Raw genomic sequence first — 25758 nt, forward strand, 5'->3', positions numbered from 1 at the left:
GGCGGAGAGAAAAATATGAGCAAAGGCACAGAGCTGTAAAACTGCCTACGAGAATGGTAAATTGCTCTGTGTAATCAGAGCATTGAATCCACAGGAGGAGGAAATGATGACAATGAATGATTAATAGCCAATGTTCACAGCCTTACTGTGTACACAATACTTTAAAACTATATGCCCTCAAGGGAGGCTTTATAGCACAATAGTTGACACCATGGACTGTGATGGCAGCTAGACTTGCATTTAAGTCTGTGTTATATTTCATAATAATTTAACCTATCTACCTTTCAGTTTTCTCATCTAAAAATAAAAGTACCTACTTCATTGGACTTTTGTCAGGTTTAAATAAGATTGTCAAATTCTTATACGCGAATAGCACTTAATAACTGCAATAATTAGTAGTTATCGTAAGCTACTATTATTTAATCTATAAAGCAGAAATTATTATCCCAGTACTACAGAGGAGAAAACGGGTTAAGTGGCTAAGGTGAAATGCGAAATCTTATGCTTTTTTTACTATACTGGAGACTCCAGACTTCAAAAACATGTTGGGACCAGAGTGTTAAGAACTCTGTATTGTTCCAATTTTAGTATATGTGCTGCCGAAGCGAGCGCAAGAACTCTGAATGACTGTATAAAGTTTGGGTTTTATACAATGTAGGTTATGGGGAGCCAAAGAAGATTTTTAAGCAGGAGAGAGTTTTAAATCAGATTTCTATTTTAGAATTCAGAACCTTGAATAGAATCACTGGACTTACAATCAACAACAGTAATTATAATGATAATAAACATGTATTGCACACTCATTATGTATTAGGTATATGGGAGAATAAAGACTGCATTGCATTTTGTTTTTAGGAAATAAACTGTTAGATGGCATCACCTAATTTAAAAACTCATAGGAAGAAAACAGAGAATGGCTCTCTTATTCTATTTTTAATGTGATTATTTTTTTCCTTAAGTGAAAAGAAGGTTATATGCTTTTCTTCCACAAGTATTTTATAGACTTTGTCTCTAGTCTTCACAGCACACAGGGCCTGGGGATCTGAAGATGGAGGGAAAACTGCCCAAGGTCACAGAGCTGGTAAAACAGGAAGGGCCAAGATTCAAAGGGAAGCCTATTTACTCCAAAGCTCTTGCTCTTTCAACATCTCACTTCCTCCCAGTGGGTGGAGGAGTTATATTAAGGCAGGAAGATGCCTCCCTGAAATTATACGCAGAATATGTGAGGACCAAGGGTGGGGCCTGGGGCTCTTCTCTTAAATGCAGAGAAGAAAAAGAATCAGAATCCTGGGAGCTTCCTGAGACTGTTGGGGAGCAGATGAAGAGGGGGAGGGAAGCAGTGAGGGCCCAGCAGTTGATGAAATTCTACCTGCTGAGCCTCACCTCACCAAGTAGCCCAAAGTTACTCTTAATTCCAAAGAGACCTGGAATTGTGGGGACTAAAAAGTTTGATCTCATAACATCAGAACTAGCAGGCCCTTCAGAAATTATGTCCACGATCCTCACGGTACAGATAAAGAAATAGACCCATTGAGAAGCAGTGATTAGCTCAAGGGTCACATAGCAGTGACAGGCAGAATTTAGGGCCCCAGCCTTATTGGGATTTATTTCTTAATTCATGCCAAAGGAAAACTGACTGATAGAAGATCCTTTCCCAAAAGCTTGTGTTTCAGAGAAAAGGGAGTACGGAGGAGGAAGGGGATAGAGAGGGAAGAACAGGAGCCTAGAATCCTGGGGACAACTCTGGTCTACTCTCCTACTCTCTGGAGCAGGCAATGTTTGGAGATTTAAGATGTTGTTATGTGAAAAGATAGTGACTCTTGTGTTTCTAGCAGGGACTTCTTAGGAACAGAGTGAGATTTAACTCCTTTGCTCTACTCAAAAGCACACTACCCACATAAAATTCATTTAATACAGAATACCCCAATATAAAAGGATCTTTGGGCCCATCAAAGGGTGGCAGAGCTTAGTTCTATGGGAACTGAAGGCTAGGAGGCAGATGTCCTGGGTCTTGCTCCAACTCTGTTACTATCTTTCTACGTGATCCTAGCAAGCCTTTTGGCCTCTCTGAACTTTATTTTTAATTTTCTCAGCTGTGAACTGGAACATTTATATCTACCTTTAAGGAGTCTTTTAAACTCTGTCAATCTACGGCCTAAATTTTTCTAGGGCCTAAATTTTTCATGTTATCCAGCAATAGGAAGCTCCACACTGATGGAACTAAGGGTTCCTGGTGGCCTGATCTTGTGCTAAGTAACACACAGTTCTTTAAATGACAGAATCTCATCTAACCTTAGAAGTTCCCCAACTAGCATGACCTCTTTCATCTGGAAAAAACTGAAGCCTTTCAGACAGAGGCTTTATTATGCTACTCACTCTGACATCTGTCCTGGGTTCTGAATATCAGTTTCCTCATTTGGCAAATGAGATGATCACTGTTATACAGAGGAAAATTGTGAAAAATAATATAAACAAAGCTGCTTTAAAGTGGAGTCCGAGTTGCCGCCCCAGAGGAACCGCCTTGCACATCTTATGCCTCAAACTTTGGAATGTTAAAAGAAGGCAAAAATAATCTTCGGACTGGGCCTAGAGCAACTTTCTGTTTAGAAAGATAACAAAAAGGCATTATGACTACTGGACTGATGACAACCAGATGGAAAATTAAAAATTCTTTAGAATTAACATCACTATGTTATAGTATCTGTACTGAAATGCCTTCCTTCTATTGAAGTAATTGTTCCCCCTCCCTTTCTCATACTCTTTGCCTTTGTCTCCTAATTAGAACACTATTTGGGATTCTGCCTGAAGGAACAGTTATTCTTTTTGTTCTCAAATAAATGTTTGGTGCCTCTCACTTTCACCTTTTATTTTTAGGTTAAGAGTAGCATGATATGGAAGCTGAACCTCTCTGAATTTCAGCTTCTTCTATCTACAAAGTAAAAAATCTGTACAATCTGTAAAATACTTACATCAATGGGTTGTTGTGAGGCTCAAATAAGAAAATATATTTGATAATATCTGACGCATATTTCAAATTCATCCAAAGTTGTCCATCTCTACTGCTATTACCTGAGGCCTAGTCCAAGCTACCAACTTGCTTAAATTTCTGAAAGAGCCTCCTGTTTCCTATTTCAAATCTTGTTTCAACAATTCTGTTGCCTTTCAGTAGCCAGTGATATTTTAAACATAAATTGGATCCTATCCCTCCCCTGACTGAAAACCTTCCAAGGCTTCCCATTGAACTTGAGATAAAATCCTAAATTCTTACCATGGACTACATACGAATCCTTTATAATCTGACTTTTGCCTGTCTCTGTTCTCATCTCTGCCATTCGCTCTTTCTTCAGGCCATTCCAGCCACACTGGCTGATTCTCAATTGCCCAGGCCTTTTTCCACACCAGGCCATTGTATACACTGTTTCCTGGATAACTGCAACTTGGCCTTCAGTTCCCAACTTACATTTCACTTCTTTAAAAAGAAATTCCTAGACCCTCCTGAATAACTTTCTCAAAGATCTCCCTGCTCCCATTATTTTCTCTCCTAACAATATTATAATATTCCAGGATTTTTCAAAATTTATTATTATATATTAATTTGTGTTTACTTAATCCTTTGTATCTTTTCTCAAACATATGCACTGCCTGCTTTTATACTCCTCTATCCCCAGTACCTTTCAAAGTCCTGAAGATATAGTTATTAGAGAGTATTTACTAAATGAATGAGGAGTGAATGCTGAATTAATCTGCTTTCTTCACTTTCTCCTGCCTCACTTATTATATCATTACCAGACACACGAAATATTCCACAGCTAACAAAAATATTATTTTATGTGTCCAGGGCCATTTATTGAGCTTAAGATTATGATCTTTGGGAACTGAGAACTGGGTTCAAATCCTTGCTCTGACACTTCTGCTGTGTGATCCAGGACAGATTCCTTAAACCTTCTGAACCTTGGGTTCTTGAACCTTAGTAAATGCAGAAGTCAGCATCGACCTCAGAAGACTGTTATAAAGATTAAATGAGAATGCATATGATGCACTTAGTACAGTGAGACACATTGAGCTCATAAATAGTAGCTATTTTTAATTATTAATAACTATCACTAATAATAATTCTCTAAATACTTCCAGGTCTGTGCTATAGTACTTTTGTGCCATGGGAGACAATTAAATATACCAATTGTGTCGGTATATCTGGCCCTGAAATTGGCCCTGTGAACTCGGACATCCTGTTTCTTCAAGTCTCATTTCTTCATCTATAAAATAGGTTTACTAACCCTTACCTTACTCACCGTACAGGGCTATTATGGGTCTCAAACAGGATGATGCATGTACGAAGTCCTCACAAATTGTTAAGGGCTATGTGTAAATGTCTACTATTATTAATAATTCTTGGCTCATCTCCAAAGGAGACTCTGGGTAAATAATATTGAAATGATGTTCCAAATGATTGAGGCCAAGGAGAGAGCTTTTGGTCTGGAGGCTAAGTTCGAACCTGATCCTCTCCCATGGGGCCAGGCCTCTGTTTAATCTCTGATTGAAGAGAGAAGCCTGAATATCTCCCCAATCTCTTCAATGCCTCAGGGTGTAAGGAGAGAAGAGAAAAGCCCCTAAATAAGAGTGCTTGTTTGCCTGCTCTATTGCGGTCTATCCAGATAGGGATAGGAACCTGGCAGGTCTCTTCTTGTGCCCTAATTCTGCTGGCTCCTCCAGCCCTGAGGGCAGATACTCAGCATTGTTAGAACCTTAGAGCGAAGGACTTTTTACTAGCTAAACTTATGAGAACTGTTTCACACATGTTCCCTGCCCATCCTCACTTCGGTATGTCTTGGAAAACACATATTCCTGAATATCCATGGAGGTAGTGTTAAAATAAAAAGGACAGCACATGACTCGAATGCTGACCATCCATCCATTCACTTGTTTGTGACCTTGAGCAGGTCCTTGGCCTCATGCCCCCAACATATAAAGTAGTAAGAGATGCTGGATTCTAGGATCACTGATGTCCCTTCCAGCCAATGGTGTGCTGGTAAATGTTTAGTTACTGGCTCTCCTAGTGTAGTTCTGACATGAATGTTGATTAATATTTTAGTTTCTGCTCATGATTAAGATGAAGTGAAACAACAAAGACATCTATTAGAACTTTGCTTATTTGTCAGTAATATGAGTGACTCATTTGCTGAATCAAATAATAGTTTTCAAATGCTGGAAGAATATTTCCTCAATTTTTGCTATGCTTTTCACAGATACAGATACATCATTTTAAGTTTAATCTGCATTAACATTTGCTCAATCACATTCCTAAGTCTAGGTAGTTAACAAAACAAGCCCCGATATGTAGCATTTGCCAATTTCTGTGGTATAAATATTTCCACCATGGCAAATTTCACAAAAGTTTTAAATTTTAACTAAGTCCAATTTATTTATTTATTTTTCTTTCTTTGCTTGTACTTTTGGTGTCATATTTAAGAAATCACCACCTCATCCATGGTCACAAAGATTTAGATCTATGTTTCCTTCTCAAGTTAAACAGTTTTAGCTTTTACATGTCTTTGATCATTTTGAATGCATTTTTGTATATGGTATAAGGTAGAGTTCAACTTCATTCTTTTGCATGTAGATATCCAGTTGACTCAGCACCATTCATTCTTTCCCCATTGAGTGGTATAGCACACTATAATTTAAAACATTTGAAATATTGAGAATTAAAGTATTTTATTTCTTTGTAAAAAAAAACTATTATGAGGAATTTGAATAGCGTTTGCTTTCTTGATGTATAACTTACAATATGAGTGACCACATTTTTTTATGTTTGGAACATGGCTCTACTTCTTTCCAAGTTTGAATCAGCTTTCAACATGTTATTCTTTGCACTTTCAACATTGTAAAGTATCTCCAAAATTTTTAATATGAAGTTTTTTGCTGAGGTTACTTTCTCTAAAACATCTTCATTCTTTTGGTCATAACTGCTCTCCTCATTTATATCAATAAATTTGCCTTCACTAAGCTCCTCTGGCTGCACATCTAGAGTCTTTCAAAGAGGAATGTCAATATCTCTATGCTCAACTATTTCTTCTATAACTCCATTTACATTCAATTAACGTTTCACTTCTAGCCTTATCATTTTTTTTTGCTTCATTTGAACCTTTTTTTTTTTTGCCAATTCCTTTCTTTTTTTATTCATTTATGTAAAATGTCATGTGAGTTTTATCAATGGTAGAAAAAGAAGCAACACAATATATACTTTATTGTCTGTGTAAGAATTGAATAACAGATGTGCAGTGACCATCACTGACAGACTGTGAAAGACATGATGTGATTGATCACTGATAATGATGTGCATCTGTTACTTACATAGTGATTTGTGGAATGAAAGACATGGCAGCAAAGTTTGTACTTTATGCAATTACTTATAGTTAATATACTGTGATAAATGAAATTAGAATTATGTTGTTGGGGGACTCATGTTATTTAATTAAACTCCAGTAACTAAAATGTGCACATTTCAGAACTGTGCAAAGCAAGAGCTGTCGATACTTATTAATTGTTTTTAATATAATTTATTTGTCAGTTTATAAAATTTAACTTTTTTAAATGGCCGTGTTTAACAATTGGCTAAAATTTAACAACTGGTTCTCATGAGCTGGCTCCAGCCCATCACTGCTTTTAGCTCATATATTCCTCAATTCTATGAATCCAATTCTTCCTTCTCTCAGCCAAAACACAGACACACATATATATATACATACATTCAAAACTAAGCAAAAACATTCTTTTCTTTCAAATCTATATTCTCATAGTGTCTGGATCATAGTTAGAGCTCAGGATTTGTAGAATTGAAGTGAATTTACATTCACATGAGAATGTATACATAAGTTCACATTATTTCCTCATATGTACAATGGGGGTATAGCATGCCCAAACTAAATAAACGTTGTGAGTCATAGGCTGTAATGGATGCTGACTGCTTGGCTGGTCTACTCTGTGCTCCAAAATATGTTTTGTTTATTTGGTTTTCTGAATATGAGAGACTACACGTACATTGGAAAGAACAGAAGAGATTTTAAAGAAGCTGTTAACTCTTTTCTAGAGCTATAGAGATAGAGATAGGAAAGAGTGTTTGAGGTTAAAAAGAGGAGAAAAGGCAAGGGAAGCCATTTAACTCTGAGTGCCTATCATGTACCTGGCATTTTCTTCGTGATTCTTACAATCATGTACCATGCAAATGAGAAAAACAAGACTCAGAGAATAAGTGACTTCCTTCAGTCAAACAGCCTGAAACTGCAGGAGCTGTGACTTGAACTCAGATCTGCTAACTCCAAAGCACAGGCTCTTTCCACTATTCTGCACTGTGTTTGTCTGTGGTAGATAGTATGGAATAGGCTGAAGGGCTAAAGGAGCCCTGACTGAACTGGACACCTTGAGGTAAGGCCCCACCTTGAGGTAAATGCCCAAATAACAACTTTCTTCCACAGTCCAGTTCATGTTTATATCATTAGAACCCAGGTGTCCAGTTTCTAACCCAGGATCTTTCCATTGTACCACATACACCACAATGCCTTATATGTAATTATTATTAATAACACATCATAAACATTTCTCAATATCAGTGTATCCTAATACTTTTCTCCTAGGACCAGCAGATGACAGTATGAGTCATGGACAGGGTGTTAATTATGCTTATGGAAATACTCTTGTTTTATTATTCAGTCAAATTTGACTTACATGAAGGCATTTCACTCACATTATAAATGTTCTCAGTGTTTTCCCACTCCCTGGTGGTTAGTGCACATTCCTACTCTGAGTGTGGGAGGAGGTGTGGCAGTACTGAAGCAATAAAAAAATTCGTAGTCAGATAGACCTGGGTTGAAATCTTAGCTTTGCCACCTACAATTACTTTGGACAAGTAATTTTACCTCTCTGAACCTCGGTTTCCTAATCTGTCAACATAATGAAATTGCACTCATCATTTTTTCTCTCAAGCCTCCTCCTTCTCCCCCGCTGACTCTTTGCCTGATAGCATGGACTATCAAGTTGCCTAAGCCAGAATCCCAAGTTTCACCTTTGAACTCTTTTTGACACACCAATCCAATCATAAGTTTGATAATTTTGCCTCCCCAAATCTCCATTCTCCCTACTCTCCCCTAATCAGGTCACCATCACTTTTGCCTGGATTACTCTAAAAGACACTTATAAATGGCTTCCCTATCTTCGAACTTGTGTTCTCTAATCTATTCTCTACAGAGCAGTTTGATTTTCTAAAATCAAACCTGTTAATGCCATTGACTAGCTTAAAAGCTCTAATGGCTTCCCAGAGCTCATAAAATAAAATCCAAAGTCCTTAAATTTATAAGGCTTCTCATGATTTGGCCTCTGCCTTAGCTATCATTACTCCCCAACCCTGTCCTCTCTGCCTCAGCCAAAACTGTTCTCTCAGTTTTATAGACACATCATATTTTCTCTTGCCTCCAGGTTGTTGTATATTCTATTCCTGCTGTCTGGAACATGTTTTTTCCCTATCTACTTCCTTGCAGCCCCTCTAGCCATTCTTCATGTCTCCATTTAGGTATCACTTCCTCTAAAAAAGTCTTGCCCAACCTCTAAGTCCGGTAAGATGCCCCTGATTTGTGTTCCTATAGTACTGTGCTTACTCACTAAAATTATAATTGCTTAACTTTTCATATGCCTCCAACAAGAGTCTAAACTCCTTAAGAGCAGAGACAGTATCTTGTTTACCCACATAACATAGCGCCTGGTACACAGTAAGTTCAATGAATATTTCACTAACTGACTAAATTAATGAACTGTTCTGTGCTCTCACTGTCCAGACCCCTGGCTTTATACACTACATTTCAGAATCTGCCTCTGGCCCTCTTTTCTGATTTAGGTGACCTGTTCTCTTCTTACACTCTAGGTAACTCCCAAGACTTTCAACTCTGTGTATTCTCTCTAATTGCCAACAGCCCCTGCAGCTCCAATTAGGATAGTCCATTTTTACCCCCAAGGAATCCAGGATATCAATGCTGGTCAACCCTAATCATCACTGCTACTTGCCCGGAGAGATTCAGATAATAACAGACCCTTTAATGAACAATGTGGCAATTCCCTGTATATTTAGCAGACAATTAGCCTCATTTTATTGATGAGTAAACATGTCCTTCTATTCATATCTAAATAGTTATTCAGGATTTGGACCCAGATCTGTCTTGTTCCAAAGCTCTTCAACTATATAATCTCAAAAGTGTTATACCTCTTATTGTATCAGGTTTGCCAGGAAACATGTGTTGGCAGGGGAGAGAGACAATGGTAGTAGTGAGGCAAATCCTTTGGAAGGGGAGTTTGGTAATATCTAACAAAACTATATATGCATTTATCTTTTGACCCAGAAACCCCATTTCTAAGAATTTACCATTAAGATATATCTACATTAGAAAAACACACATGCACAAAATTACTCACTGCAACATTGTAATACAAAACACCGGAAACAACCCACACACAGGAGAATGGTTAAATAAACTATAGAAATGGTTCTCCAACATTTTGGTCATAAGTCCCCTTCACATGCTTATAAATTATTGAGGATCTCAGAGATCTTTTCTTTATGTGGATTATATCTATTGATATCTATCATCTTAGAAATTAAAACTGAGAAAACTTTTAAAAGAATTATTCAAAATAACAATAGCCAATATGTTAACATAAATAACTTATTTTAATGAAAAACGACTATATTTTTCAAATAAAAAAACATAGAAGAGTAGCATTATATACATTTCTGTAAATCTCTTTAAAGTCAATCTACTAAAAGACAACTGTGTTGTCATATCTGATTCTGCATTCAATCTGTTGGGTTATATTGTTTTAATTGATGTATATGAAGAAAATCTGTCCTTAACAGATATGTGGTTACAAAGGTGAGGAGTATTTTAATAGTCATTTCAGATACTTGTGGTTGTTTTCTTTGATACTACATCAAAACTTGACAAGTGGTAATTTCTTAAAGGTTAGCTGCAATGTGGAGTCTGAAACCACATCAATGAATTTTTATGCTCTGTTTCATTAAAATACTTTGGTCTGCATTATACTTTAAAGGGATATTTTACCTATATATGTTTTGGTAACATCATGCATTGGTCATTTGAAAAAACACTAGTTCACTGAGTTATGCAGATATACCAAATATTGACACATTTTATTATATGACATTAAAAAAAAACACCCCGCAACACTTGTTAATATCACTATCCATCTCTTTAGAAAAGTTTAGGAAGCTGTCAAATTTATGGTGATGAATTCAAGTTTTTCAAAATTCTAATACTGACTCAAAAGCTTGAATTTTATCATTGGTAATATATACTGTTAGTTGTTTTCCTTGAAGTGACGAGCTTACTTCATTTATTTTTTAGAAAATATCTGTCAGATTCCCAAGTCTGAATGAATAACTATAATTTATCTTTTGTTTTATAAAGTAAAAATGTTTAAGTAAAAGTGGTGTGTGTGTGTGTGTGTGTGCGTGCGTGTGCGTGCGTGTGTATTTTCTAGTTCTACTCATTGACAGAGCCTAGAAGCAATGGTACCATAGTGGCAATGAGCACACTTACCACCTAGGTCTTAATTTCTAAAAACATTCTCTACTAAGTGAAATTAGGGCTTTTAGGTCTTAATTTCTAAAAACATTCTCTACTAAGTGAAATTAGGGCTTTTAGGTCTTAATTTCTAAAAACATTCTCTACTAAGTGAAATTAGGGCTTTTAGGGAAAATGGCTGATTCCAGGGTTGGGGCTGGGAATGCACAAGGTAAGCCTGGGATGTAGTGCCAGAAAGTAAGGGAAATATTTAAAAAATGATGGCAAGATGATGAAAGAACATAAATGCCAGCCAAATCTGAAACAAGTTGTGCATCAAAATAAATGATGGTAATAATTCACAGAATAAAATAAAAAATGATGAGTTCATTCTGATATAAATTAACAAACTGATAAATGAACAAATGGGGTAGAAGCAAAAACCTCATACAAGAGAAAAACAAAAAATGTATGACAATGATAATGATAGAATTTGAAAATTACCACTTGGCAACCACTATAGTAATAATTGTTTCAAGCAAGAATTATCAATGAATGTTAGAATTTATCAGTAGTCTCAAATGATCTCCCCACAAGAGTGAAATACGCTAGATAAACCTGACAAATACTGCCTTAATCAACTGAACAAAGTTGCTATCACCTGTGATGGGACATACAGGTATCACATGCCTTCTGATATGAGGCACTGAGAAGGACACAAGATCAGTTTTGAAGTATTCCTGCCAAAAATGTATAAGCTGAATCTAATCATGAAGAAACATCAGACGAACTCAAATTGAGGGATATTTTACAAAATAAATGGCCTGTATTCTTTAAAAATGTCAAGGTCATGAAACACAAAGACTGAGAAACTTCCAGATTAAAGAAAATTAAAGAGATTTGACAACTAATTATAATATGATCCTGCTTTGGATCCTGGGCCAGAAAAAATATTATATTCTTTTTCTATAAAGAATATTAGTGGGTCAACTGGCAAAATTTGAATAAGGTGATTGATTAAAACACAGTATCATATCAATGTTAAGTTTCTGATTTTGATAATTGTACTGTATCATTTGTACTTTCTTTTGAGGAAATAAACTGAAAAATATTTAGGGATAAATGGATCAGAAAATAATTACAACAGTTCCTTTATATATCTATATTTATATCTATCTTTCTACAGAGATAGAAGAGCAAGAATGAGCACATGCATGTGTAAAAAAGAGAATAATAAAGTAAATGTGGTTAGATATGGGTGAAAGATATATGGGATTTTTTCGTAATTTTTGCAACTTTTCTTTAAATCTGAAATTATTTCCAAATATAAAGTCAAAAAATTCCACATATATTTTGTACTATTTCCTTCTAAATATTATATTTATATATTTCAAATGTATATAAAAAGATAATTTGGATCATACAATAGTCTAATCCAACTATTTTTTTCTTAATTTGATATTGAATCATGAGCAGTTTTTAAAATTCTTTTAAAAACATAATTGTTAATGGATTCATAATATTTCTTATTTGGAGGTACTGTAATTCATTTAATTTATTTAAGGTTTCCCTTACATTTTTATGTTATAAATCTATAGTAAAATATATAGGAAACATCTTTTTGCACATATCTTTGTTCACATATTGATAATTTCCTTATGTTCAAGTCCTAAAATGAGAATTGCTATGTTCTTTTTTTAAAATGGCTCAAGGCTCAAACATCCCCAATTTCCTTTTTAAGTTTGTGCTGCTTTACTGACTTCTGGCCTGCTCCGGCCTTACCTGTTTGGTAACAGACTGTAAATTCTTGGTTTGATTCCTGGCTGTGGTTGATAACTGCAGAGGGGTGTGGGAGACTATAGATGGCAGGAACAGGCGGGGGTCATTTCTGGGCTGCCAGGCAATCATCTGTTGAAGCGAAGTCATACTCTTTGGTGGGACCTGAAAGTTAACAAGAAAGGCCTAAAAAGTTAGTAAGTGAATAGGATGCACTAGCCTGACACACATGAAGCTAAGCCACAGTTCAGTTCAGCTTAACATTCCCTGAAGTGTACTCTGTGCTGAGACTGGTTGTGGAGACACAGAGATAAATCAAACACTGAACCTGGTTCACAGGGCTTACAAACTGATAAGAGAGATAAACAAGTAAACAGATATTGACATCGCAGTGATGAGTACTTATAAGTTGGGAAGCACAAGGGTTATTGGGAGCATGGAAGAGGTTTTGTGCCTCCTTTAAAACAGTATATATACTATTGTACACAAATATATTCATTTATTCCTACTTCCTCCCTCTCTCCTTTCATTCAGTGTACCTATAATTTATTGAGCATATACCCTAGATCAAAAGGGGTGGCAGTGGAGTTGGAGAGAAATTCAATAAAACGAGAAGTAGAATTTACCAGGCTTAGTGACTAACTGTCCAGGACAGAGTCATAAGAGTTAAGGATGACTCCTGTGCCATTTACCAAGCCAGGAAATGGATATCTTTTTGGCCTGATTCCCCAACCCCCACCCCCCACCCCCAGCACTAGTCAGTTATAATTGACGAAATGCCTGAATTTTAAAGAATAAATTTTAAAAGAATGAAAAGAAAATTTTGTTTTGGGTGCTACACTTAAACTCACTTGAAGAAACCATTCTTTGACTACTAACTTTCTACAGGATGGATGTATATGGTATAAAAATGAAAGTGGGGAGGTCGACCAGGCTGGGAATAAAGAGATATTTTAGAGCCACTCGATAATAGTGGAAATCAATGCAAAACTGACAGTGGGATAACCAAATCAATTGACAGTAGGTCAAGGTAGATTAAAATGAAAAAGAGATTTAAAGTATAGGAGAAAAATAGATGAGAAACATTTCAGGAGCAGAGAGCAAACTGGGTAGGAAGAGTCAAAACGATGGAAAAAATTGTACATGAAAGGATTTAAGGTGGACTACTATGATCAGGGTGGTGGTAATGATCAGAAAGGCAGCTTTTTTCATCAACACAATTTGAATAGAAGGAGAAGAAAGCGTGAAGCAAGAGGAAACATCCTGGGAACAAATGAATCATCTTCATGTAGTAGCTATACCCTGAGTAGCATGATTATTCATAAACAAATGTAGATTTCCTGGTGGTAGTGAACTAGGCTTGGAAAGCACAGTGCTGATGTTAGGTTGTCAAACTAATCTAAATTAAAGGGCCCATTTCTCTAGACTGAACATTTTTAGCAACGGTAACTTACTTTTACAGCATTTTCCGAATATTGCAGAAAGGATTATTAGGGCATCAGATGGGAGACTGAAGGAATCTCAGGTTTCCTTTCAGCTCTTCCTTAGGTTGGATGTATTTCACATGTAAAATGGTGGTAGTATAGTACTTAATTCATAGAGATGTTGTGAGGATGAATCATAATTTCCTTCTGAGCCCCAGTTTCCCTGGGTATAAAAAGGACATAGTGATTTTTTTTGTAATGTGACTCAGAAGTAGGTGGCGAAGGCACACTCAGGATTGTACAGGAACAGCTTTCATTGATTGGAAGACAGCTGTTAGGTTATTTTTTCTCTAAGGTGGCTGCTCAATTATTATTTGAAAGTTCTCAGAGACCTTATATAATTTTCTCATTAAGATTTATTATTATTAGGACATAACCTAGGGTAAGGTGAGGTTGCTATATATTTTTAAAAAAAGAAAAATATACTTGTTCTATGCTGACATCTGCTGTAGAGCAGACTGTCATGGGATCCAGTGTATTAAGTTCTATTATTCTTTAGTGGAAGGATGTTACATAAGTCCATTACTGAAATTTAGAGAAATCTTACCCAGACCAAGGATGATGAAGAATGATGCACCCACCTTTTGACAGGAATACATTTACACACACACACACACACACACACACACACACACACACACACAGTGTGAAAGAACAAAAGCAAGTGGGAACAATCTTGATTCTAAGAAAGACTGAGAGGGTGCTTTGGAACCAATAATGATTAGAAGTAACATTTACTGAGTACCTTCTATAGGCTAATTCCTTTACAGAAATTATCTCCAGTCTTCACAACAATTAGCGAGGTAGGTATTAGAAAACTGAGGTTCAGAAATATATAACTTGCCCAGGGTCATGAAGCTAAACACGATAGAGCTGGAACTGGTAGTATCAGGATTTGTCTGCCACGAAGGTCTCTGCTCATTTTACTATACTGCTCTATGATAAAATAATATATTTGGAAAACTTGGGAACAAGGATTTGGAGAATTTTCCCCTTACTTCCCCTCTGACATTCGTATTCTTTCTTTTGTTTTTGGTTCTGATGTTTGCACTCTAGAGTTTGAGTGGGATCGAATATGAGGTATCTATAAACAGAATGATTCCACAGCTCCCACTATATAACAATTTCCTTCCTTCAGTGCATTACCTGAGATTTGGCAGGGTTAGGGGATGGAAGAGAAGTAGGGGTGGGGAGGGGGATAGTTAGAAAAGATGGACGTTCTTTTCTTACCTTTAAGTTGTTTATTAATTTCAGGACAACTCGGTGGCTATTCTCTTCTCTTGCTAGGAATATATATTTTTTTCTATTTTGGGGGAGGTTTTCGAGGTTAAAGGTTTGGTATCTCTAGGAAATTTCTGTAATGATCTGCACAGTAGACCCCCCATAAGTTAAGGTCCATTTAATTCCTTCATCATTTTGGTAAAGGATTGTGCGAGTGTGTGTGTGTGTGTGTGTAAAAAGGTTGGTGCTGGGTCACTGTTCTTATGCCTAGACACACTGTAGGGATTAGAAGGGATTCCCTTTCGAATTACAAGAGATGAAAACAAGGAGATTCCCTCACACCCCTACTCTCAGGTGCGTGTCCCAGTGACAGGAATGTTCTCATACCTTCAGGAGCGAAGGAAAAGGTGCACAGGTGCTCGAGGTCTGAAGACCCGGAGTGGGTAGCGGGGCGCGAGAGTCGGTGGGGACCTAGGGGCTTCCGCCTCCGGGGAGGTGTCGTCGGGGGCGGGCCGGAGGCCGTGGGCGGTGCTTGGAGCGCGCGGCCCCCGCCTCCCCCAGACTGCGCTAGGTGGCGTTCCCCGTGGCTCGTGCCCAGGCGGCCGCCGCAGTCCTAGTGCCGTAGCCGGGCGTGGGGTCCAGGGGGCGCTGTGGCCCAGCGGCGCCGGCGGCAGGAGCGGCCAAGGCGACGCTGGAGGCTTCGCCGAAGATCCCCGCCTGCAGCACCACGGTCGTCCCGCCGCAGCCTTGCGCCCCCGGCCCGGCTCCGCGGAGCTCCTCTGGGTTCCGCGTGGCTAAGGCGACCCGTGAGCTTGATGCGGCTCGGCGGGCGCCGGGCCACAGCAGCAGCGGCGACCACAGCCCCTTCAGAAGTAGGAAGCTTCGCGGCGGCGCCTGGGGTCGCGCCGGTGCCATCCAGAGGAGGCTGTCGGCTCAGGGACGACCCTCCGGGCCATGCTGAGGCGGCGGCGGCTGCTGCTGGAGGTGAGCGTGGCGTGGCGCGGTCCCGGGCTCGCTGGCCTTCGGCCTCTGGGGAGGGCCCCAGCGGCAGCCCTCTAGCCGGGCGGACGGGGCGTCCAGCCGCTGCGACAGCCTCCACCGCCCTGCTGCTCTGGGCGCTCAGCCCTTTTCCCCCGTGTCCCCCCGGGAGGCTGGAGGCGCGTGGGGGGCAACTAGGCCCCGCGCTACCGAGAAGCCCTCGCTCCGGCCTCGGTTCCGGCGCGGTCGGGTATGTGGAGCAGGGGGCTGGCGGGGACATTGGCCCCCTTCGGGTTGGGCCCCTTCTGTGCACGTACATCCTGGAGGGAGGCAGAGGACGCTTGTTTGCAAACAGCCCTGGCTTTCCGCGCCGCATACTGAGTCCCGCAGAGTCCCTGGGGGAGGGGCGGGAGGGCAGGGTGGGAATTGAAGTGCGGAAAGTGAGCGGCCCCGAAAGCCCCTGGTACCCCTGGAGTGTCATTCACGGGTCTTATTGGGTTGAAACAACCTTTTGCGTCTTATTTGAGGTGAAATTTTATCACCTGCTGGTAGCTCATGCCTGCCCTCTTCTATTATATTTTGCCTCGAAGCGTGGTCTGCCTAGGAGAAAGCTCCGTCCCAGCTTTGCGATGTTACGTTTCCTAGATAAATGCTCACAGTTATATATAAAAGAGTGAATATATATGTTACAAAGGTCTTTGACCCCCTTCTTCAGTAAGTGTGAATATTTTAATGCCTCGGTACAAAAATGTTCTACTTAGATCCACAGAATGGGATGACGAGACGGTTTTAAAAAGTCATGCTAACTATCCTAATAACAGATACCAGATGGAAATGGATTTGTTCTAAATTTTATGTTAAATAATTTGTTTTGCTATTAATGTAAAAAAAGTTAGCGATTACACTTTGATATCCTAAGTCAGGTATATATGGGTGTTTATGATAAACGTGGTTTCAGGTTATTCTTGTTTTCCTGTTATGTATGTGAAGGTTGTAGGATTGATAAGTACTTCTAAATCTTCTGTAAACATGAAAAAAATACGCTTTTTGTAGGAAACTGGGAAAGTACCAAAAGGTACCGTGTAGACTCTCCTTAAGTATTTAATAATGGGGGAAAGGTCATCCATAATCTCATAGTACATTTTGATGGTCATTTAAAGTTTAAAATGGGCTTGTGCTGTTGGTGATTTTTAAATGATTATTTCTGCATATACTGTACCATTTTACTGTTTAACATCCAGTCATCTATATAAGATGTGTAGAAATGTTTTACTAAATTACATTGCAATCACAGTTGAATCCATCAGTTAAAACAGAATAACGTGAGTAGCTGCCGAAAAGACCCCTGGTACAGCCTGAGAAGCTCCTGAGGTCTAGGGACGTTTGGTGTAGTAAATGTTTTTGAGGACCTGTCCTGTTACATGTAGTAGCCTTGTATTGTTTTTGTAAGATTTTGCTTAAGTATTTATAATTGTAAAAAGTTGGCTTGATTAAAAATTTTTTTGGTAGATTAACTTTGGTTTTAAAAAGTCTAATTCTGTTTTCGTCAGTGTGTCCCCAAAGACTACTGTTAGAATCAACTGATTCTAATTACTTAAATAAGCAGAGTCTGGCTCCTTGAATCAGTATTTCTAGGGATGATGGTGGCTCAAGGATCTTCATTTTTATCAAGATCTCCTATTTTTAGGCCTACTAAAGTTCGAGAATCAGATATAAGTTTAAAATTAATTAACCTTGGCAAGCTGAATGAATATACATATCTGTTGTCTAGCAAAGCTATCATCAGTCAGTCATAAGTGGCAATACAATCATTTCTCATAGCAACAGATAATGCTGTTAATCTTAGAAAGAAAAATGATGATATTTTAAGGGACAACTGATTCAGTCAACAAACACTTGCAAGCCTTTTGTGGTAGCTGTGTTGTAAGAAGATACCTGGCCACTTGGCACTTAATCTCCTTGGACCTCAAATGTTATTGTCTAAAATACAGACAGTTATACTTCTTGCAAGATTTTTATGGTAAATACCTCAGAAAAAATTTTGTAACCTACAGAAGATCATTATAAAATTTTAGCTATTAATTTTAAGTGCAAGATCCTTTCTTTGGTATTCTAGGAAAAACAAAGATGACCAAGGTTTCTGCTAGTAACTAGCTAATTGTAGAAGCAGGACATGTTTAATTAACTGTTACAAGGCAGGGTCAGACAGGTGTAATTGAGTGGAACATGCTAGATCCCTCTTTAAGGCTCCTATGTTTAATTTAGTAGCTTTCCTTTAAATATATTAGTAATTTTTATATGAGATATTTCCTTTCTCTTCCAATTCCTGATTCAGTGTTTTATTTTTTAAGGCGGAAATTGTATACGTTGCCTGGTAAGTGAGTTTTATATTAACTTCTTTAGAAAGACAGAATGAGAGGAGATGATCTCATTTCTTCCTCTGTTGCTAAGCTACCACTGTTCATTCCATTCAGTAAACTTTTATTTGGTCCCTTTATGTGCTTGGACACAGATTGGTTGCAGGGCACACAGCTTTTTAAAAAGATAATTGCCTGGATTTTAACTTAAATTCTTATGTACCTAATGAGATGATATGTGTGTGGTATGTTTTATGGTTGTGAATTGCATTATGTGGTGCACAGTGCGGCATCAGTTGTGGGCAGGCATCCTTAAACTCTTAGAGCAATGTGACTTTTAGATCCTGAGTTTCTTCGTATATATTATTGGAATAATAGCACATCTCACTGGGAAGTAGCACAGGTTCCAATGAGATAAAAGTAATCAAAAGCAGTTAGCTCATTAAATGAACTCATTTCCATTTTTCCTTTTGGAGAAAACAAAAACCAGGCATTGAAATTTCTGTATGACTTAAAACTTGGTAGCTTTAATTTTTTAGAGAATGAGTCTACTTTTGGAATTCTTAGAAATTTTTGATAGAAAACAATTTTAATTTAACTTATTACACATATTTTCTTTAATTTTTAGCTAAAAATTAACTTTTTCCTGTGTATAGGGTACTCTTGTTACACATTATTCATTTTTTGAGTTTTACATAATCTTTGATTTTTCTTGTATGTACCTGACTTTAATTATGTTATAGAGCCACTTAGTATATAATAGAGACATATAGTTGCAGTTACTGAATAGACATAGTTCATATACTTAATTTTCAAAAAATGAGGTCAGTTTATTAAACTTGTGTTACTTAAGAACTAAAGAGTCTTTAAAACATAGACTTTACAAAATACAGTAGATTAGAGCTGTATTTTATAACCTATTGGATATGGATTCCAGTCTTATAACCTATGTATGACCCTGAACAAGTTTCTTACCCCCTTTAAGCCTCAATTTTCTCTTCTATAAAATGAAGCTGGTACTATCCACTTTATAGAATTATTGTAAGGATTCAGTGATATAGTGTGTAAATCAAAGCTACGATTCAGTCCCAGGAGTCCTAGTAAGTCAGTGTTACTCTGGAAATGGAAAATATACTTCTTGTTTACTTCTCTTTGAAAGCGCTTGAAAGATCATTAATTATTTATATAGTTTACTACTAAGAAATAAAATCAGCATGATTAATTTTGAAGTATTAGAGATGGCTAAAATAAGGAGGAACCAAGATGTCAGTAGAGTTAGCATTTTATTGTATATTTAGTAGAATACTTTGCACTTTATAATAATACATTTTACTTAATAAAATAATTTGAAAATGCTATCTATAAAATATTTCCTATTTTAAAAATTAAGTAGTACTTAATTTTTTCTTTGAATTATTGTAAATAACCCATTTACAGAACTGAACTATTAGTAAAATTAGGACAGTATATAATGTTTTGTACTTATGAAATACTTTTTGAGAACCTTTAATAAAATAAGATAAAGATGGAGAAATCTCTGTGGACACATTGAAATCAAGAAAAGGCATTAAATTCATATTGGGCAAGGGAAAAGGAGAACTTAATGAGTGTTGATGGGGATCTTGAGGCAATCAAGGATTTATCTTACAGAACTATTTTTAAAATCTCAAATTTTTTTCTATAAATTCTTTTAGTTTAAAATTCTTACATTCATTTAAGCTTAAAATGTGCTTTTGCTGACCTAGGTTTTTGACTTCTTGTTTACTTCTTTAGTTGCTAATTCTATAGTGATTTGTCATCTTTTCTCATTATTTATGATGATATATACTTAAGAATATGTATCTTAATATCTATGATGGTAGTTTTGTTGCATTTTTTTTTAAATATAGAAGTAGTAAATTCATGACCTAGATTTAAAAAAATAAATAAAATGGAAATTTATTACCTTTCGAGGGAAAGAGTCTTACAAAGTAGGACCTAAGAAAATGGTCAAATGAGTCTAGAATTTTTTATAAAGTTTGGATATATTCAGCCTTGAGTTCTTCTGGCAGTTTGAAATTATATTAACTGTAGAGAGGCTGTAAAATGTGAAGTGAAGAACACATGTTTCAATTAAATTTAGAATATTAGGTAAGGCTCTTTTTTTTTTATAGCAGCTTTGTTGAGATATAATTCACATACCATACAATTTACAGTATACATTTAAGTATACAGTACAGTGACTGTTAGTATAGTCATTTAAAGTATACAGTACAGTGGCTGTTAGTATAGTCACAGAATTGTGCAAACATCACCACTAATTTTAGAAATTTTCATCATGAAACCCATACCCATTAGCAGTCACTCCAGATTTCCTCCCAATCTTCCCAGCACTAAGCCACCACTAATATACTTTGTGCCTCTATGAATTTGCCTATCTATTCTGGATATTTCATGTAAATGGAATCATACAATATTTGACTGGCTTCTTTTACTTAGCATAATGTTTTCAGGGTTTGTTCATGTTGCAGCATGTGTCAGTACTTCACTTCTTTTTCTTGCCAAATAATATTCCACTGTATAGATGTAGCATGTTTTATTCATTCATCATCATAACCATCATTCATAAGCAGAACTCAGTGGAACTGGGTAGCCATATGGGGTGGTAATGGGGATAGTGGTGTGGGGACTTCAGCTTATAAAAGATTATATTCTAAGAATATTGCTTAACAAAAGGCAGTTATAAGCCTTAGATTTAGTTGTTTTTTTTAAACTGATAAAATATTTCTAAAAATTTAGAATCCAGTTGCATATTTCGCTATTAACATTCCTAAGCATTCAGGACTGACAGATTTTAAGGACTACCATTACCTCTCCATGATATTTAATTCTGCATACACACATTAGTCATTGTTCTTCATTCTTATATGTAGTATAGTCCCCTTGTTTTCATTTGAAGTATTAAAGCTTTTCTATGAGGTTTTTGTAGGACATAGTTCAAAGTAAGCAGTAATGACTTGGTAATGTTTTAAAGTTATCCCAAAATAGTAAACACTGCAGGAAACCATTGTTTGAGTAAACAAAGTGCAAGTTTTGGACCACAGTATTTTCCTTGATCATGATCACTTTTAGTCAGCATCACTTTAACGCTGACTTTGAACGGAGTGAGCTGAAAAGCTTCCACTGGTTATACAATCTTTTAGTTGCTTTGGATGCTGTAATTTCTATATAAAGTAACAAAAAATAGCAGTTCTGGAGTTTTGCTGGGATTAACGAAAAAGACTGCATTTCTACTTGCAATATGGTTCTTTCCTAACCTCTCGTGATAAAAGTTTGGTAGTTTATCTGCCTCAAATCCTTTTATTAAAATGGATAAAGAGTAAATGGTATATGTTTTTTAAGTTATTTCAAAGTACAGCAGAGCCTATGTAAAAATTCTCATTATTAAAATAAAGAGCAAGCAGTATCAAAATTTTTTGAAAGCATTCTGTCAGGATTTATGTAAACTTTAGTCTCCATTTTTAATTTTCAATTAAACAAGAGAAACAATCCCTAAAAAGTAATTGAAGTAAAACACTGCCACTATGAGAACAATCTTAAAACTTAAACATATATTGTCTGACCTTTTTGTGATTCTGGTGATGTAAAAACAATGGCCCATAGTCTGTTTTGTTTTTTAATTATAGCTGAGATAAATTGTTTTTGAGATTATTATGAGGACATTCTTGGAAATTTCTGTTCAATGTCTAAAAAAACAACATTGAGATTCTTTAATATGGCATACCCCTTCATGACTTTGTTTTAACCTGATCTTTCCTCACTCCCATTTCTGCATGCCCCACTATCCAGTCCTTCTAAGATTCCAGGTTTACAAAGTTTTCCTTAATTTTTTAAATTTTGTGTTGTGTAATATAAAAGCTTTGTTAATAGAGTGCTACCTTCTGCTAGGTGTATCATGTATGTTATTTCTGATACTTAAAAGGCTTGGAGAGTTTTGACTTTCATAAGCCCACATCAGTGATTCAAACCATATCTGACTATAAGTCCACACTCTTTTTCGTCATGAAAACTTCACCTCTGTATTCCGTGTTTGTTTTATCTTTGGATTTTCCACAGTGCTTTAGGAAGTATTCATATAAGGAGAGCACAGATTTCGTTGATTGATTTTGGTGGATATTTGCCTTTGAAGGATACTACTAGTATGTAGCATTTTAAATATGAAAAAGTGTGTGTATGTATGTGTGTGTGTACACTTTGGGAACTTCAGCTTTCATATACTGATATTTTCTTTAAAATTTTTTTTTATTGTGGTAAAATATACTCATATACTATTATATTTGAAGCAGATAAATGCCTACTTTGCTGTTATTAGAAAAACATAATAATTGATCTCTGGACTTCATTTCTCTCATCTGAAAGAGTGGTGGACTAGATGTTAAGTTCCGTTCCACATTTAATACTGTATTCAGTGTTTCTAAAGAACTGAATGAAGAGATAGAGATGACATGTAGACAACACCGGGCAGTTGTGAGTAAATGTCATTAAAGAAATGACATAACAGGGTGGGTGGGCAGTGGGCTATGGGTGGTGGCAGAGAAGATAGGAGAACCAAGACAAAGAGATTGTAATTTTTATAAAAGTTTTCCCTATAATAAGGAGAATATATTTCTGAATAAAAACACAGAAATTCTGGAAATAAGCTGGATGAATAGTTTGACTGAGGCCTCTTCTTTTTCTACCTGTTACCCCCTTTCTTCTGATCTTTCTTGTGATAGTGTGTATGTAGTTGAGAAAAATGCATCTAGAGCTTTGTTATATGAAAATAACCAATAACTAGATCACCAGTAGCACACTTGAAATAATTAAGCTTTTATATTGCTAAGAAAGTGAGATTTCAGTAATTAAAATGTGGACCACTTATTGTAGATCTTCACAGAGTTCGTTGATAAAGCAAAGGAGGGCATATTTTGTATTGGAAAAAGATGAAATGCATTTTAACGAGAAAATATATAGTTTTCCTACCCTCAAGGTATTGGAGGTACTAACATTGACATATAGACAGATGTTGTCTTTACCAGCTGGAAAATTGTTAAAGAAGATTGCCATCCTTTTTCTTGTTAGCTTCTTCTAGAGTCCTTGGATCAGTGAATCTTGACTTTGGGAAGAAATCATCCTACACTAGGAGCAAGGAAGTGTTCTTTAATCAAATAAGTTTGGGTTTTTCAGCATACTACTATATCTCTCAGGTAGAGATTTGCAAATACACATTTGTATTTTTAAAATGGAGTAAAACTTGTTTAATTTTGTTCAGCAATATATTACACAAACTTAATGGCTGTGGAACCCTTTTTTCCCTACATAATACTTAGTAGTACACCTTTTACTGACCTAGATCAGCTTTTACCTGTTTTATAAAGCCTTACCCTCACAATATCCATGACTGAACTCTCAGGAGATAGGCCCTGCTTACTTCCTGAAAGACCTCATTCTTTTGTCAGTTACTGCTATTTATTAGAAAAATTGCTTTTTTTTTTCCTGCTATATTTATGCAGAAAGCTGCTTTTTTCTCATATCTATCCTTTTCTTTTGTTCTAAAAAATTATAAAGAGTACTTACTCTCACGTTAATATCTGAAGATGATGACAAGGATACCTTGTTTTCTCTAACATAGTGATTCAAAGCCCAGGCTTTGGAGTCTGATTGCCTGGGCTCAAATTTTAGTTCCATTGCTTTTACTGTGTGAGCTTGGGCAAGTTAATTAACTTTTCCGTGCCTTGGTTTTCTCATCTGTAAAATACGAATAACAATACTACTTTAGTAGGTTAAATGAAGAACTAATTACAGTGTGTTGGTTTAGGTCTCTTGGGAAAAAGATAATGTTAGTAGTGCAAGAGATTTTATTGGGGGATAGATTGAAATATCTGTGAAAGGAAAGGGAGAGGAAGCTGCATTGACCTAAGAGAGCCTCAGTCTGTGATGTATATGAGGGCGGGGGAGCCAATTCAACAGGGAGCTCCAGAGCAAAAATTGCTTGTTAGAGGAGTCCTGTATTGGGAAGAAATGGCCAGGTTCTACTATCCCCACCATGTTTAGTTACTGGCTAGGAGCTGCCCAAGAAGAGTATGGCTGGACTGGAAAGCCGAGATGAATTTTGAACATGTGCAGCTGGAAGTTGTTAGCTAACTGTATTTCTTGCACCTAAGTGCACATTCTTTTTTTGAAGGGAGATCCAAGTGACTGCCACAGTCCATTTTGTGTACTTCACATATCTGTGTGTCCAAACATTTTCAGAGAGCAGTTCCTCCAGAGTTCCATGGACTTCTCCTCCTGATGGGAAACTTAGAAGTAGGTTAGTGAGACAGGCTTCAGCCTCCATCTCTATAGCTGGTCTCATTGGTTCACATGCTCCACTATCCAGTCTAAATTCCTCTTGCCATTAGCTATCATTTCTGCTGATCTTGGTGGTTTGCCTGGTGGTATGACCCAACCCTCGTTTGTGAGGGGTCTGAGAACCATACTCTTCTTAAGCTGGAGTGGTTGCATTTGTCCATTCCCAGTCACAGTTGGGCAGGGGAGTATCAGGTGGTACCCAAATGGATCATATGAGTTCTGCACTTAATTTTTGCTCCCATTATATATCAGCAGCCCTACTTTTGAAGATGAGGGTTAATTACCCCATATGATAATAGTGATTACTGTTCTTGCTACCTGGTCCTGGGACACAAGGAGTCCCAAATGCCCAGGCTGCCCCTGTAAGTTGTAGTTCAGTATGATCTTGATGTGTCTCCTGGCAAAAATGTGCCCAGGACTTCTCATTCCATAGAGTCCAGCATTGTGGAGATGGGAAACACAAATTCCCTAATGGATCATTGCGAATAATGGTAAGTGGGGGCCATTTCTGCTTCTACCCCTTGGTTCTTGGATCCATGTGTTCTTCCTACTGGACACATAGCTCTGAGTCAGTACATATACTGCATGCAGTTGTCTCTGAACTGGTACATCAGCTGTATCTTCAGTAGGCCATTGTAGCGCTCTGTAAGGCTGGCCCCTTTTGTGTGGTGCTGTTATGTGATCGTTGGATCCCATGGTTATGGGCCTACTACCCCAATTTCTCCCCTAAAGTGTTTCCCTTGTTTGAATGCTATGTGGGATTCTATGTCTGTAGATCAGGTACTCTGTAAGTCCTTCTTTAGTGGTGTGACTAGGGCTCTTTGGGCAGGAAAGGCAAACCCATGCCTGGAATAAGTATCTATTCCTGTGAGTATTAATCCATTTATGTCCTCATTATGCCAGTTCTCGTATGACTAATGTCAGCTATCTGAGTCATTTTGTCTACTTGTTTGTTCAGTGTCTCTTCTGCATTGGATGCTTTCTGGTGGGCATTGTCATATGAGA

General features: G+C 37.2%; 2 protein-coding genes across 7 annotated transcripts in view; one reads left to right on the forward strand and one right to left on the reverse strand.

Moving 5' to 3' along the window:
* Window positions 1-16388, reverse strand: part of LOC120620995 (spidroin-2) — a 53960-nt gene extending 37572 nt beyond the window's left edge. For both annotated transcript variants that reach the window (XM_039886193.1, XM_039886202.1), the window contains exons 1-2: window positions 15437-16388; window positions 12351-12509 (exon numbers count right to left, since the gene is read on the reverse strand). In XM_039886193.1, the coding sequence (XP_039742127.1) occupies window positions 15663-16346 (684 nt within the window). In that variant the 5' untranslated portion in view covers window positions 16347-16388 and the 3' untranslated portion in view covers window positions 12351-12509; window positions 15437-15662. The remainder of the gene's footprint in view (window positions 1-12350; window positions 12510-15436) is intronic.
* Window positions 15741-25758, forward strand: part of ZFYVE9 (zinc finger FYVE-type containing 9) — a 127593-nt gene continuing 117575 nt past the window's right edge. For 3 of the 5 annotated variants that reach the window (XR_005658051.1, XM_039886106.1, XM_039886114.1), the window contains exon 1: window positions 15900-16033. The gene's annotated coding sequence lies outside the window, so the exon portion shown is untranslated. Of the gene's footprint in view, window positions 16034-25758 lie in introns of all 5 variants that reach the window. The other 2 variants (XR_005658045.1, XM_039886094.1) reach the window with 1 other exon arrangement.

This window comes from Pteropus medius, unplaced genomic scaffold (assembly GCF_902729225.1).
Source record: "Pteropus medius unplaced genomic scaffold, Ma_sr-lr_union100, whole genome shotgun sequence".
Taxonomy (NCBI): Eukaryota; Metazoa; Chordata; class Mammalia; order Chiroptera; family Pteropodidae; genus Pteropus; species Pteropus medius.